General features: G+C 38.3%; 1 protein-coding gene across 10 annotated transcripts in view; it reads right to left on the reverse strand.

The window, feature by feature from the left end:
• Positions 1-17,302, reverse strand: part of usp34 (ubiquitin specific peptidase 34) — a 264,058-nt gene that overhangs the window by 29,586 nt on the left and 217,170 nt on the right. For 6 of the 10 annotated variants that reach the window (XR_011355789.1, XM_069931549.1, XM_069931543.1 and 3 more), the window contains 12 exons: positions 13,255-13,423; positions 13,086-13,160; positions 12,666-12,829; positions 12,250-12,322; positions 11,380-11,484; positions 11,222-11,266; positions 10,204-10,308; positions 9,532-9,679; positions 8,159-8,793; positions 4,550-4,707; positions 2,152-2,230; positions 363-489 (listed from right to left, as the gene is read on the reverse strand). Coding sequence is in view for 9 of the 10 variants with exons in the window: in XM_069931549.1 (XP_069787650.1) it covers positions 363-489; positions 2,152-2,230; positions 4,550-4,707; positions 8,159-8,793; positions 9,532-9,679; positions 10,204-10,308; positions 11,222-11,266; positions 11,380-11,484; positions 12,250-12,322; positions 12,666-12,829; positions 13,086-13,160; positions 13,255-13,423 (1,883 nt within the window). In the remaining variant the exon portion in view is untranslated. The remainder of the gene's footprint in view (positions 1-362; positions 490-2,151; positions 2,231-4,549; positions 4,708-8,158; positions 8,794-9,531; positions 9,680-10,203; positions 10,309-11,221; positions 11,267-11,379; positions 11,485-12,249; positions 12,323-12,665; positions 12,830-13,085; positions 13,161-13,254; positions 13,424-17,302) is intronic. The other 4 variants (XM_069931547.1, XM_069931546.1, XM_069931544.1 and 1 more) reach the window with 3 other exon arrangements.

Genomic DNA, 17,302 nt, shown 5'->3' on the forward strand with positions numbered 1-17,302 from the left:
GCAGCTCGGGGCTCAGAAACCCGCGCTTGGAGACCATGTGACGCCCAGGTGACGTCAGCGCCCTCCAGTACGGTTCTCAGCCAGGTCCGGGCTGGGAGTATAAGTCCAGCTCAGCAGCCTGCAATAAACTAGTCTGCTCTCTGAGCTCAACCCATCTGGTTGCGTGTGTTATTGCAGGAGCAATGTAGCCGTTGCTACAGTTTCATATTTCTTATGCATCAGTTTGCTTTATAGGTAGGACTTAGAACAAAACAATATTTACTCTACATTAGCTGGTATATTATTCATTCCACAGAGACACACTTCGATCCTTTCCAGACAAGATCAATATCCTTCCCATAACAAACCAGAATTGAACAAACCTTTCCGCTGCAGATAGGGACGAGTTGATTTCAAAACAGAAAGGAAAATGGAGAGAAGTTCCACTAAATCTCCAGTTACATGGCAAGCTGTAGCCTCATGGTACATCATGTGCAAAGTATTAAAAGACTAGAAAAAGTAAAGTAAGGATCATAGTTTAAGATTTACGTTATTTCAAAAATTAAAGCCCACTTAATCCAATAACAAAGTAGTGGTGTTTGGGTAGCTGTCTGCTGGCAGACAGCTAACCTGAATTAACTTCAGGTTAATTCTCCATCTCATTCTTACAACATCAGCTTACGAACCAATGAACAAAGTTTACCAGATGCAACCATTTCAACATTTATAGTTTATGGTTTTACATTTTCATAATTTAAGGCAGTTTCATTCTGGTAATTTCCTCTCATTTAGGGTTCTTCGTAGGTTGTCCTTTTATTTTGCACATCCTTTTATCACTAAACACCATTAACCCTTTCACCACATTATAGAACTAACGGCGCATGGATTTGTGCATGAATCTTTGATGTTTGTGAAATACATTAATGACTTACATGTGAATGTAGATGTTCATTAAATTAAAGGGAACAGAAAAATCAGTGGTGTTGTAGGTAGTGAGGAAGTTTGTCTTAAGCTACAGCATGATGTAGATCAGCTGAAAAATTGGATGGAGCAATGGCAAATGGAATCTAATTGTGATGCATTTTGAGAGGGCAAATAAGGAAAGGATGTGTTAGGCCCCAAGGGAGTATTAATAAACAGAAAGACCCCAGATCTTTACAATTCACAGATATTTACAAGTGGGAGCACAGGTAGATAAGGTGGTGAAGAATGCATATGTGATGATTCCCCTTCATCAGCTATGGCAGAGAATAAAAGAGCTGGCTTTGTAATATTGTAAAACATTGGTGTCCCCAAATTAGTCGATGGGTTGATAAATGCCAGGGAGTCAAAAGGGGATCTAATAACACCTGGGGGGGGGGGGGGCATCGATTTAATATAATGCCGAGACATTATATTAATAGCTCACGAGAGCGGAGCTTGGTGGCTACCCATGTTGTATTTGGTTTCAGCCTATACTATAGTTGAGAGCGAATGGGAGGATGGAAAGAAATATGAGGAACATCCAGCGCCGCCACTACTCCATCCCAACTGGTGCCACCCCTCCCATCCAGTGCTGCCACCACCCATCCCTCCGCCATCACTCCGCCCCCCCCCCCCCCCCCCGGCCAGTGCCAGGGTTTCATGAGAACCACATAGTCCCTGAAGGGGTCAATGGTCTAAAATGTTTGGAGACCCCTGGATTAGGACAAACCTGGAGTATGGGGCTTAGTTCTGTTAGCCACATTAAAGGAAGGATGGGATTGTACTGGAGAGTGGGCAGAGGAGACTCTTCAGGATGCTGCTTGAATCAGAGCATTACAGTTATACCAAAAGAGTAGATAGGTTGATAAGGCACCTGATACGTATATATAGTTATGAGGCATGGGGATGATAGGCACGAGGGGTATCAGAAACAAGAGAGGATAGGTCTAATAGGAGATATAAGAGATTTAGAGAGAATCTGAAGGAGTTTGTTTCCCCCACAGTGAATGGTTGAAATCTGGATTGTGCTACCTGAAGAACTGGTGGAGGCAGATATTGTCACAACATGCAAGCATGATCTAGACAAGTGACAGTCTTTTGGAAGATGCTTCGATGTGCTCAATGAAGATCAGAGAGAGATGAAAAACCCAAAGAAAATGTCAAGTATGAGAGTACAAAACAATGAATAAAAGAACCAATTTAATGTACCTCGGTCATGAGAATCAGACCCCGATTAAAAACAACTAGCAACCTATCTTCATCTGTCTCCAGGAGGATTCTGAAGGCACTACAATCATAAAATAATAACAAATCATATTAATAAAATATCAGATTTTGATGGACTACCATTTATTTCTTAATGAAAATGCCACTTTATGCACACATACATCAGCATTGATTAATGAATCACCAATAACATCCCATACCAACAGATCTAGGTTGAATAACCACTCTCCTAATTACTATTTATTACATCCAAGACTGGCAATTTTTTAAAAATCCTTAAGGCAAATCAAAACCCATCACGTAAAGTTGTATAAATTTATTTTAAATAATGTGGATTAATTAAAGGCTCTTTAATTAATAAAGATGAGAAATAGGAGCAGGAATAGGGCCACCTGGATGTTGTTCTTGCTGAGCGTTATGATCATGTCAGTACAGGAGGTACAAAAGGTGCACAAGCTTGAAGACGAGCAATCAGCGGCACAAGGACAGCTTCTTCCCCACTGCCATCAGATTCCTGAATGATCCAGGAACCAGAGACATTGCCTTACTTTGACATTCTGTGCACTATTTTTGGGAGGTGGTTTATACGAACGTTTGCACTGTGACGCTGCCCTAAAACAACACATTTTGTGATTTGTTCATGACAATAAATTCTGATTTGGTTGTCGACTTGCTTCTATTTACCCACCTATTTTTCATCACTTCTATTATCTATTTTAAATCTGTAGTTGTTCATTTAGTGAGACAGTCTCCACTGCTTCATTGGGCAGACAATTCCATAGGTTCATTACTCCCCGAGAGAAGCAGTTTCTCCTCATCTGTCTTAAATTTACTCCCCTGAACCTGGAAGTGATGCCCCTTAGTTCTAATCTCAACTGGCAATGGAAAATCCCTGCTTTTTCCTTATTTATTTCTTTCATAATTTTATATGTTTCTTAAGATTTTCCCCTCAGTCTTCAAAACTCAAATGAGTGCAGTACCACATTGCACAATTCCTCTTCAGAGCTAACCCTTAATTTCTGTAAACAGATTCATATTTCAGATTTATATCAGAGTACATATATGACACCAATTACAACCCTGAGATTCCTTTCTCATGCAGGCATGGCAGAATTACCACTAATTGGTAGTGCAAAAAATAAACTGTACACAATGTAAACAGATAATGAATGTAAACAAACTATGTAATACAGAAAGAACAAAAGAAAATCAATAAAGTGCACAAGTAAGAGTCCTTAAATGAGTCTCTGATTGAGTTTGTCATTGAGTGAATCTGGTGAATTGTTTTATTACTGGTTGGTTAATGAAAATTTGATCAATGGGATCTGAACTCTATTCCATAGCACAAATTTATTATACACAGATATTGAGTAGGATCTGTCCTACTGCACACCATATTTTGGCCTTCATGTGCAATGAAAAAGTGCTCCCTGAGGACCCGCCAGCCATGCATTTTCAAACGTGCTTTCATTTTATGGTCACGACATCTTCAGAAGTGTGAAAATACATCAGGAAATTTGTACTTATGCAAGTGCATTTTTCACAAGAAGCATTTAGAGATGACCTACTCTTCAGAACCAAAGGTATGGCATAATTAGCAAATTGTGGAGTTGTAAATAAGTTGGAACAAGCTGGAGGTGGATAAAATTAGATAAAGAGATCTGCATTTGAAAAGACAGTGCACTCAAGTGAAGATGCAGAACAGAGACCAGTCAATATTAAAATACAATGAATAGAAATTAAAATAAGCAAAACAGTAGCCAATTTACTATGCCCGGCTAAATGAAATTTCATGCCTAAATTCCAAACTAAAGTGACTGTACAGATTGATGAAGGGATATAAAGAGATATTAACCACTTTGGATCTCATAAATATGACATTCATTTATTTGATTAAAACATAATGAATCATTAATTAGGCTACAATTGAAAATACTTTCTACAGTTTAACGCAAATTTAAAAAAAAATGCATCAAGAGAGTATGACATTAACTTCACAAGAAAGTTGTAAACTGAAACACACAAGAAATTTGAGCCATACTTTTTCTCCAAATGATTTCAAAGAGTGCTCATGTTTGGTTCTTCAAACAAAAAGGCCTTCATAAAAATAATAGGAAGTATCTGCTTTTATCAACTATTTGCTGATACGACAATTTAAAATTGAAGTAAATATTGAAGAACTGGGGTCAAGAGAATTATTATTAGATTGCACTTGGAATATTGCACACAGTTTTTGTCATTGAATTATAGGAAGGATATTGTTATGCTTGAAGGGGTACACAAAGAATTCATGATTAATGCTCAAATTTTCCATAATTCCAACAGATCTCAACCACCCCTGTACAACTTCACCAGAATTATAATATTTGTTTTGCAGTACCTAATAAGTGTGGTCCAGCACGAGCGCCCATCCAGACATCGCAAATAGCAGCTAATGGTTGTTTTCTTGAATTGCTTAATGTCTTCCAGCTCCTCTTCTCTCATATCTGGTCTCTGAGCTACAAATAGTTGCATAAGATTGAATAGCTCTTCAACAGCCTGTACAACAAATAAATAATAAGTTAGAGGAGGATGAGGCATGTTTAATAATGAAAATTATTTAAAAAGAAGCTCAACATATAACCATATAACTATTTACGGAGCGGAAACAGGCCATGTTGGCCTTTCGAGTCTGCACCGGTTCACTAGAACAGCTCCACTAGCTCAAACCTCCCGCTCTCTGCCAATCACCCTCCAACCCCCTCACCTCCATGTACACATCCAACCTTTTCTTAAATGACCGAAAGGACCCTGCCACAACTATCTCATTCGGAAGCTCATTCCATTCTGCCACCACTTGCTAAGTGAAAAAGCCACCTCTAATATTTTTCCTAAAGTTTTGCCCCCTTACCCTTAACTCATGGCCTCTTGTTTCAACCTCCCCTGCCCTCAGGGGAAAGAGTCTGTTTATGTCTAGTCTATATATTCCTTTCATAATTTAAGTACCTCTATCAAGTCTCCTCTCAATCGTCTACGTTCCAATGAATAAGGTCCCAGTCTCCTTAATCTCTCCCTGTAATCCAGATGCTGTAAGCCAGGCAACATCCTTGTAATCCTTCTCTGCACCCTCTCCACCTTATCTGTATCCTTTCTAAAATTTGGAGACCAAAACTGAGTACAGTACTCGAAACCTGGCCTCACCAATGCCTTAAACAGCTGCAGCATCACCTCCAGCTCCTATACTCTATACCAGTGGTTCCCAACCTTTTTCTTTCCACTCACATACCACTTTAAGTATTCCCTATACCATCAGTGCTCTGTGATTAGTAAGGGATTGCTTAAGGTGGGATGTGAGTGGGAAGGAAAGGTTAAGAATTACTGCTCTAGATCCAATTGTTACTGAAGTATTTTGCTTGAGAAAAATTGTAATTGGCCCATTTCCTTTGGAGTTATGAAACTGTGCACATAATGAATCAATGAGGTACAATTACCACAGTGGTTTTCAACCTTTTTCTTTCCACCCACATCCCACCTTAAGAAAAATCTTACTAATCACAGAGCACTGATGGTATAGGGAATACTTAAAAGTATGTGAATGGAAAGAAAAAGGTTGGGAACTACTGCTCTATACTATGATTTATTAAGGCCAGCATACCATATGCCTTCTTAATGGGAATCCACCTTCAGTGAACTCTGTACCATAACCCCCAGGTCCCTCTGCTCCTCTGCGTGCCTCAATGCCCTCCCCTTAATGTATATGTCCTATTCAAACATATTTGCTTTAACATTTCAGTGGCGAGGATTAGTCAGCTATATGAAATTACTGGAGACACAATAGACTGCAGATGCTAAATCTGCACCCCCTCTGTTCATTTCTCTCCTCTTCTAATCCACACAGGTCCCTTCTTCCAACCTACACACATTCCTTGTTAACATTTTTTTTCTCCTCTACCAGGTTCCATCTGCCTTTCACCCACATAATCAACCCACTGGGTCCCCTATCCCCTTTTGTTTCCAAATGTTCATCCTCCCTCTCTACTCTGACTCCACTCAGAACTTTCCTTTCTTGTCATATTGTGATATCTGCAACCCTTTGTTGTCCCCCCAATTTCTCACCTGCCAGTCTTGGTTGCTCTCCCCACCCTTCCCTTCGCCATTTGCCCATCAACCCTTCCTCACATGAATCCATCTATCACTTGCCAGTTCCTGCCTCATCACACCCCTCATCTCTTTCTACCTACTCTCGACCCTTTACAATCTCAGTTTTGATGCTGGGTCTCAACCTGAAACATAAACTATGCTTTTGCCTCCAAAGATGGAGCCTGACCCACTGAGTTCATCCTATTTGAGCATTTTTGGTGTTTTATTTTCTTCCAAAATAGAACAAGCCTAATATACAACTACTAATTCAGCATTTATATTCATGTTTACGGCAGCAAACCCTCTAACTTTTAAATAAATGCTATTCTCCAACAAAATCTCTTCAATTTACTAACCCTATTTTTGAATTGGATTTGGTACACTTGAGCAAAGTAAAGGGTGATTTTACTCTTTGGCTAACATTAGTATACTTGGAAAAGGCCAAAAATAGTTGAAGACACAATCTCATACACCAACAAGATGAAATCTAGAAATGAGTAGCCAAAGGCTGCTGATCTTAATGCACAAGTCTGCTTGGACCGAACCTTAAAACAGCATTTTATAACACAGTAGTCATTCAATTTACCAACAACTCCAGCAATATTTTTTTTTAAATCGAAAGCCATAAACTCAAAAAAACCTTTTGTAAAACTATTCTCTTTTCCCTCTGAATTCCTAATTCATAAATTGAAAAACAGCTGGAAATTTATTATGCATCAAAATAAAATGATGCATAATAAATGACACTTATCATCTAAAAATATATTTGACCAACTTCAAAACCAAAGGTTGCATCACCAGTCAAGTTCAATATTTGATGCTCAACATTTCAGGCTGTTCCAAATGCTCTTCCATTAAATTAAGTTATGCAACACTTACAAAAGAACTAATTTAGCTACCATATATTTTGGTGTACAAGTCGAGTCGTGAAAATCACGGGTTGACTTATACGCCAGATATAAAAATGAGACCTTAAATTCAACTCAAAAAACTGCTCGAAGATTTGGTGTATAAGACAACCTGAAACACCAAAAAAGAACCCAACCTACAACAAATTTTTAAGCTACCAGTATTATTAGAAGAATTTTTTATTGAAATGAAAAGCACATTTCAAAATCCTACAAAATCACTATATCATCTGAGACAAAGACATTCAGAGTCTTGCTGTTTCTACTGTCATCATACGAGTCCCAGTCTGAATCTGGTGAGTCGGCTTCCATTTCGTCATCAATGTCCCACAATAAATAAGATCTTTTGATAGTTTCTGAGCAATTTTTGTTTTTTATCGTAATACCAGATTTTTCCTGTTCATGAAACTGTTGCACCAGCCTACTGTACCTTTAAAATCTTTACTGTGTTCTGGGTACAACTATGCCCACTTCAGTGCATAAGCTCTGATTTTATTTCTCTTGAGCATGTAGCAATCTTGCCTCAGTTCAAGTACCCATTCTGAGATGTGATTTCCAACTCTGGCCAATGAAAAACTCCTCTTCTCATCAAACATTGTTTCTTTGGTATTTTTCTTAAAGCACCTTCATTCTTTCTCCAATTTCTTATCAACTTCTCACATATCTCAAAAGTCCTTGCAGTAGTACAGTTGCTGGATTTCTTGGCCACTTCTATTACTTTTAAGTTAAAACTCACTTCATACTTTCATCATTTTACTGGAGGCTCCATGATAACAACCACCTTCTGGCAACGTCCAACTGCTCAGTCAACCCGATTTTTGGGGAGGTCATCCGATATATGATAAAACCATGAAAATGAGGCCCCAACTTAGCTGAGGATAGACTTATATGCCGAAATACACAGTAACATGCATCAAAGTACAATCTGGTTAAAAACCCATTAAATGAATAGCAACACTTACCCCTGGATACTGGCTTGCATGAGGTGTAAGATTTTTGAAAGCCCACTGAATATTCTGATGAGAAGCTAGTTGCCGTGTGAAAGCAGGGGATTGTTCACAGCACAGGCGCAAAATCCCATAATAGGCAGGGAGCATCCCACGGTTAAAGAGGACAACGTCTTGGTCATCATGATCAGCCAAGATGTAATTAAAAGCAATGTTTTTCGTCACTACAGGATTCTGTACAATGAAGCGCACATTTTCTGGGCAATCCACGCACACATTATACCAGAAAATGAGCAAAGCCTGTTTATTGTGGTTTGTTGCAATAGCAGGTTCAGACAGCTTAGGTTGGAAGAGATTCCACAGGTCCATGAAATAACTAGAGAACATCAACTTCTCAGTCTTTGAAACTAAACAATAGGTCATAAAGCTGAAATAAGGAACTAATTTTGTGGTTCCATGGACAGCAGCATCAACGTATAGCTTAGCTCTTGAAAGCAGGCCCAGAAGAATATTGTACACCTGATGAAGAACAACAGTTGTGTCTGGACTCAGAGGCAAATCACGTGTAGGATTATGCAAAGAACGTGTAGATCGGAACATCTGTCGGAACGAGTTACTTGGAATGAGTGAAACCAAAAGATAAGCTGCAGCTGCAGGAATAAATAAAATTAAAATCAATTTAATAGATCACTATATCTGATGATTTATCACCTCATTGTTCTTGATTATTTAGAATCTCATATTCTTGGTTCTGAATACAACAGACCACGGATGCAAACTATATTTTATGATATTGTTTCAGCAAATAAAATGAAGTTAGAGATGGACTGGATAAGACCAGTATTCATATACTTTGGGAAGGTGGACTTGCAACAACTTTATTTGTGCTTTTAGATCAATTTAAAAAACATTAAGACAACCATTCATAAAATAATACTGGAAATGGTGGGAATAACAAGCATATCAGGCAGCCTTAGATGAAAGATCAATGACATAACTACATTGGATGCTCTGTTAATGGTGGTTAACGTTGACTTTGCCAGCATTTTCTGTTTTAACTTAGATTTCCAAGCTATGTATTCTCAGCGTATTCATGTTTAATTAGAATTGTCACTTAATCCAGCAGAACTAAATTCAGTCATTCAAAACAAAACAATTTTAGATTGAACCAATAGGTTTGAACTAAACTACAAATACTTACATTCATTAAGGAAACACATTTGGTAAGGCAACTGGTCCAATCAGACTTAATTTACATGAAATAAAATATACATAAAATATAGAACATCTTCCCTTCTCCTAATCATATCCCATTTTTAAAATAAATGGGCAGCCACGCCATTTTTTCCCTTCTGCAATGTTAATATTTCAGACTACAAGTGACTTACAGGTTCTGACTCTAGGATAGTTGTGTGCCAGCAGAAAACGCTCCACCCAGTTCTCCATGTTTTGAAGTACCCAGCTGTGAGCAAGCTTATTGCGAGGTGTTTGCATTGCTAACCAATCTAAGCACTGAGAAGGATTGTATTCAATAACCTAGACAAAAACAAGAGATTTGACATTAATTTATTTTAATACCATTAACCACATTTCAAAATTTCCCATAAAAAATGAAAGTCAGGTTTATTTTAATTTTGATAGATACATTGTGGCCAATTGATTGTCAAAAAACTACTGATACAAATTGCTAAGAGACATGTATAACCAAACCTCTCCACGACTTCTTCAGTTTTGTATTAGATTGTATGCTTCATTCCATATACCAGATCCCCTTGAGTTCTCAGCCCTGTCCCCAACTATTACCAGCAAAAGACATTAAAAGTAACCCATCTCAAGGCAAATAGAATTCACCAGATACCAGGTGAGAGGCCTCTGAAGGGATTTACTATATTCACCAACATGGAAAGTAATGCACAGGTGACTTCAGTTGTACATTAATTTCATGAATACATTGACTTAATGTATTCTTAAACATAGCTATTAATTCATACTAAAATAATTTCTACATTCCAAAATACTGGTAAATTGATAAATTTGCCAGAGTCAAAAGTTATGCATACCTCCCAAATTCTCTGAAGAATATAAGAAGCAAACGGAGGCATTCCAGGTGGTCCACCAGCGAACTCCATCAACATGGATAACAACTTAAAAAAAGGCTGTGCAGCCTAGAAATAATGTAAAGCATGAGCACGCTTTGGGTTTAGACATGAAAAACTGGTACCAATTGAAGGCATGTTTTGTCTTTCTTTAACATTAGATGCTGCTCCACATAGTGACAGAATTTTTTTTTTTAGTTATGCAAATGAAGTGCAGTAACAATGCAATAGAATGAGACACAAGACTTGACAAGAATTTTAGGTCTTCTCCAAAGTTCAACCAGGACAGAGGTAAGCATGGTTGGGAAATCAGGTTCCAGTATATCCAGACACTGGATCACTTATTTATATAGCTTAAATTCACAAATTAAACAGTTCTAAACTTCTGTATGTTGAACTATCTACTCTTCATAACTATACTTTAACTTAACATAATGCAAATATAATGCACACAAAAATAAACTTTTATTACATTCTGCTTGACTCAGTCCTAACAGGTATTGCGAAAGTAATACACTATTTACACTAATGGCTGGATTGTATTAGCCATCTAAATACACATTGTATCTGAGCCCCTTTCAGAAACTGAGCAATGGCCCATATTATTGTCAAAACGTTAATTCTTAATATGGGGTTAAGTGATGTTGGCCAGTATGGATGAAAAGTATAACCACAAAACCCTAAATTTAGGGCAAGTAAAATGTGGCAATTTCATTGTTATAATTTAATAACTACGATTAGAAATGTGCTCCTGGATGTCTACTGATTGTCAAAAGAATGGATGGTAACTTGGGGTCTTTATTGCAGCATGCACTCAATCTTAATGGGAGAAAACTGTGGAAGAAAATTAGTGAGGAATGAAAAAATATTCTAAAATTATAATGCTGCATTTAGTTTTGAAGCTCTGAAAAAAACTGGTGCACAAGTTGGTATTTTCCTTCAAAGTCAAATGGAAGACAAAATTACAACGTAATCAACATACCTCAGGAGTCAGCTTTGCTATCGATGTGAACAGCATTGAAACAATCTAAATACACAAAGAGAAAGCCAGATTTAATATTTTTGCCACTTCTACCTGAAAACATCTATCAAAGTGTAAATAATTGTTACTGAATTATACCAACATAAAAATGTGCATACATGCTCTGCAAGTCGATTATTGTAGCGGCAGAGGCTGAAAATTAAATTGCAGGTCTGTCTGATATTAATGCCATCACGGATATGCTGAAACAAAAATGGGAAACCCTGAAAAAGAAAACAAATCCTTAAATATTAAATATTAAAAATGTTAACAAATTATTTTAGTTTATAAGCACTTTTAATACCCCATTTTGAATCAGTGATTAAAGCAAAAATAATTTGTGTCATTAACCAAATACCTTGACTCTGAAGTAGCAAAATTCCAAGTCAAGTTCAGAATTGAAACAAAGAACATTAACTATTCTCAGCAATCCTTGTAGCTGTTTGTGGAATCTGGTTTTCATTAATTAGAATGAAGTTAGCATTTCACCACATAGCCCATACCATGACACTATTTTTCATTTTTTGAGTGCAGAAATTACAAAATCACACCAGTTTAGTAATCCATTAAAACATCATTGTAATTTGCCGAAGCAAAATGTTAAGATGGAAACCTCGATCTTTGTTTATTCTGCAATTAAGAATCCATTAGGCCAGAAGCTACCTTTCGGCCATGCGCTTTTCCCCTTAGTATCATAAACCACTTGCATACATACACCAGAAACATCAAGAAACTAGGCCATTTACTTTACAAACAAAAAGTAATGCACAAGATCACCACACAAAAAGAATTCAAAAATGTTGATGTCCAGACCAACACTTGTGATTCAACAATTAAAATAATTACTGATTAAGAATTAGAAATGCATTTTAGATTCACTCCTTAAATGAAGCATCAAAAACAAGGAAAATATTTTAAATTGACATGGCCAAAGTAATGTTGGTCTATAATGTCAAGCATTTCTAAAAGAGAAAAGAAATATATATCACCAGTTCTATGTCTACTGACGATACCTTGCCTCCTGTCAAGGCAGCCATGTCATTCTGTGACAAAGTCAGATGCCTAATTAAAAAAAAATTGGAAAGTGCAACCATTAATATTGCTGAAAATCGAGACTAAGATTTGATGCAATGATTAATAAAGAGACAAAGTATTTCAGAAATGCAAATCAAATCTAATTAAACTTTTTCAAATTCAAACAATCTTATAAGTAAACAAAATTACAACATAGTTCATAATTAAATAGGCAAATATTTCAATTTTCAGGTCTCTTCTGGAATTAAAACTTTAAAAATAGCTTGGATTTAAAAAATTTTAAATAAAGAAAAAAACTATTTCTGCACAATGCGAGAAAGACTTGAAAAAAGGTAATTGAGACAAACTACATTCCATGTGTGCATCTTACCTTTCAGAACGAGACTGTTCTACTAAAAGTGCAATCAACGCAATCATCTTCTCTAGGGCCGCAGGCCTGTACTTCTCTTCTGTTAAAGATAAAATGTCTTCTTCTTCTTCTTCCTCCTCACCTTCTTCTTCAGATAATACCTCAACTTGTGGTTGGGGGAACTGCTAGTTTAAAAAAAAATAAAATGATTCCAAAATTCAAATAGTAAAACATTATTTAAATGTACAAATACAGTACAACATCAATAGTGTTGTACATTTCCTTAAAAGAAAATACAGACTGAAATGAGGTTGTACTTTCTACAAAGACTCAAACTAGATATATGACAAAAAAAATCAGCCCGATAGTAGGAACAGGAACAATACCAAAAACAAACACGTTATGTGCCTCAATATATTGCCACGTTTGAAAAGTTCTTACATTTTCTGGTCCCTTTGTTCCCATATAAAAATGTACCATTGTTGATATTGCTTGTAATGACAAAAGAAACTGACTCTGAAACAATAAATAAAATATTGTTAGTAGGATCACATTTCCAGAAGGTGTAATTAAAATGTATTTAAGAGCGGTGAACATCAATTTAATTTACCTCTTCTTCTCCCATTTTGGCAAACTCAAATAAGAATGCGAAATACTCAGTGAGATGTTTGCTGTGAGGTTTGACTCCATGCTCCATTATAGACATCAGTGTCTTGACAAACCTAGTTACACATGAACGGCTTCCTATATCTTCAACTGGACTGTCCATATCATCTGAACTAGAAAAGCAGAAATCGAGATTCATTAACTTCATTATCCATGTAATTGAATAATATTCAAGAAAAAATAGTTAACTAAAAAATATGGTTTAAATGTGAAAAGTGATAATTAATGTTAATTATTGATGGATAACATTGTGATTTTATCCTTAACTTGTAAAAGTGTATACAACATAATGGATCCCAAATTACTATCAAGTCTTTTTGAAACATTACAAGATCAAGATTATTGGTGGAGACAACTCTATTTCTAACTCTAACTCTTTTTCATTTGAACAGCTGAGGCTTAACTGAAAACCTTCCACCCAACAGTGAACATCTGGAATTATTACTTGTCTCTATCAGAATGTGAATATTAAAGACAGATTACTCATCTTGTGGAGCATTTTATAAAGCATACAAACACCAAATGAACACAGCTCAGCGCGGACATTGGCGACTTCAGGGGTTTCTACGAGGCTCTAAAGGCTGTGTACGGCCCCTCACCCCAAGTCCAAAGCCCGCTGCGCAGCTCAGACGGCAAAGTCCTCCTCAGCGACAAGATCTCCATCCTCAACCGATGGTCAGAACACTTCCAATCTCTTTTCAGTACCAACCGCTCAGTCCAAGATTCCGCCCTGCTCCAGCTCCCTCAACAGCCCCTAAGGCTAGAGCTGGATGAGGTTCCCACCCTGGATGAGACATATAAGGCAATCGAACAACTGAAAAGTGGCAAAGCAGCAGGTATGGATGGAATCCCCCCAGAAGTCTGGAAGGCTGGCGGCAAAACTCTGCATGCCAAACTGCATGAGTTTTTCAAGCTTTGTTGGGACCAAGGTAAACTGCCTCAGGATCTTCGTGATGCCACCATCATCACCCTGTACAAAAACAAAGGCGAGAAATCAGACTGCTCAAACTACAGGGGAATCACGTTGCTCTCCATTGCAGGCAAAATCTTCGCTAGGATTCTACTAAATAGAATAATACCTAGTGTCACTGAGAATATTCTCCCAGAATCACAGTGCGGCTTTCGCGCTAACAGAGGAACCACTGACATGGTCTTTGCCCTCAGACAGCTCCAAGAAAAGTGTAGAGAACAAAACAAAGGACTCTACATCACCTTTGTTGACCTCACCAAAGCCTTCGACACCGTGAGCAGGAAAGGGCTTTGGCAAATACTAGAGCGCATCGGATGTCCCCCAAAGTTCCTCAACATGATTATCCAACTGCACGAAAACCAACAAGGTCGGGTCAGATACAGCAATGAGCTCTCTGAACCCTTCTCCATTAACAATGGCGTGAAGCAAGGCTGTGTTCTCGCACCAACCCTCTTTTCAATCTTCTTCAGCATGATGCTGAACCAAGCCATGAAAGACCCCAACAATGAAGACGCTGTTTACATCCGGTACCGCACGGATGGCAGTCTCTTCAATCTGAGGCGCCTGCAAGCTCACACCAAGACACAAGAGAAACTTGTCCGTGAACTACTCTTTGCAGATGATGCCGCTTTAGTTGCCCATTCAGAGCCAGCTCTTCAGCGCTTGACGTCCTGCTTTGCGGAAACTGCCAAAATGTTTGGCCTGGAAGTCAGCCTGAAGAAAACTGAGGTCCTCCATCAGCCAGCTCCCCACCATGACTACCAGCCCCCCCACATCTCCATCGGGCACACAAAACTCAAAACGGTCAACCAGTTTACCTATCTCGGCTGCACCATTTCATCAGATGCAAGGATCGACAATGAGATAGACAACAGACTCGCCAAGGCAAATAGCGCCTTTGGAAGACTACACAAAAGAGTCTGGAAAAACAACCAACTGAAAAACCTCACAAAGATAAGCGTATACAGAGCCGTTGTCATACCCACACTCCTGTTCGGCTCCGAATCATGGGTCCTCTACCGGCACCACCTACGGCTCCTAGAACGCTTCCACCAGCGTTGTCTCCGCTCCATCCTCAACATCCATTGGAGCGCTCACACCCCTAACGTCGAGGTACTCGAGATGGCAGAGGTCGACAGCATCGAGTCCACGCTGCTGAAGATCCAGCTGCGCTGGATGGGTCACGTCTCCAGAATGGAGGACCATCGCCTTCCCAAGATCGTATTATATGGCGAGCTCTCCACTGGCCACCGTGACAGAGGTGCACCAAAGAAAAGGTACAAGGACTGCCTAAAGAAATCTCTTGGTGCCTGCCACATTGACCACCGCCAGTGGGCTGATAACGCCTCAAACCGTGCATCTTGGCGCCTCACAGTTTGGCGGGCAGCAGCCTCCTTTGAAGAAGACCGCAGAGCCCACCTCACTGACAAAAGGCAAAGGAGGAAAAACCCAACACCCAACCCCAACCAACCAATTTTCCCTTGCAACCGCTGCAATCGTGTCTGCCTGTCCCGCATCGGACTGGTCAGCCACAAACGAGCCTGCAGCTGACGTGGACTTTTTTACCCCCTCCATAAATCTTCGTCCGCGAAGCCAAGCCAAAGAAAAATATATACAAATAGAATATGTCTTCATTAATCATGGAGATGTAGACTAATACTGCTTTAACATGTTGACCAAGATGAACATAGAATTAGTCTGTTTGCATTCAATGCATTAATATATCTGAAAGAACCAGAAACTTCTGCAAACTGGAAGATTATGGGAAGATTTCTGGGTACAAAATACATTGGGATAAGAGTGAGATTATGCCATTAATTGATGGGGATTATACAAATTTTCAAAAAAATACACAATTTTGGTTGCTGAAGAATGGGATTAAATATTTGGGGATCAAAACGGATAATGAAAATTTTGTATAAAATGAATTACCTCCTCTTGCTTAAAAAAGTTGAGGAAGATTTAAATAAATGGGTAACTCCTCTGATAACTTTGTTTGGAAGAGTTACCTGTATGAAAATAAATATATTTCCACATATACATACCTCTTTCAGACTCTTCCAATATCATTTTTTCAAAATTTGATTAAATTAGTTTGGAAGTTTTTTTGGAAAAGGAAAGCTGCCCACAGTCTCCATGAAAAAATTAACTTGAAAATACCATATGGGAAGCTTGCAACTCCCAAGATTTAAATACTACTGGGCGGGCCAGCTGATTTCTGGTGGAAAGGAAATATCTTTAATAAAGCATATTTTGAATATTTGGTACAAATTGAATAATTTAATTTGATCATAAGGAAAAAAAATCTCCAAAAATGCCCTAAACTCAAAATAATTAATTCATTTAACAATGGATAATAAAATTCTATATACATGGTCATGTAAAGGGATCAGGTGTATCTGTAAGGGCAACTAATGTAATTTGAACAGTTAAAAATTAAATATAATATTCTTAATAATACAATCTTCTGCTACTTTCAATTAATGTTGCCAGAGTGAAGTGAAATGGATCAGTTCGTTGAATGATGAAATGATAACAACCTTGCACTCAATGTCAGCAAAACCAAGGAAATGATTGTTGACTTCAGGAGGAAGTCAGGCAAACATGATCCAGTCCTCAGAGGGCCCAATAGTTGAGGGGGTGAAGAGCTTTAAATTTCTGGGTGTCAACATTCCGAGGATCTGCCCTGGAGCCATCACATTGATGCAATCACAAAGGAGGCACACCAATGGCTATACTTTGTTAGGCATCTGAGGAGATTCGGCATGTCACTGGAGACTCTCGTAAACTTCTAGAGGTGTACCGTGGAGAGTATTCTGACCAGTTGCATCACAGTCTGGTATGGAGGTGCCAACTCTCAAGACAAGAATAAACTACAGAGGGTTGTTAACTCGGCCTGCGACATCACAGGCACCAGACCTCACTCCATCAAGGACATCAACACGAGGTGTCTTAAGAAACCAGCTTCTATCCTCAAAGGCCCCCATCATCCAGGCCATGCCCTCTTCAATTTACTACCATC

This window comes from Narcine bancroftii, chromosome 4 (genome assembly GCF_036971445.1).
Source record: "Narcine bancroftii isolate sNarBan1 chromosome 4, sNarBan1.hap1, whole genome shotgun sequence".
Taxonomy (NCBI): domain Eukaryota; kingdom Metazoa; phylum Chordata; class Chondrichthyes; order Torpediniformes; family Narcinidae; genus Narcine; species Narcine bancroftii.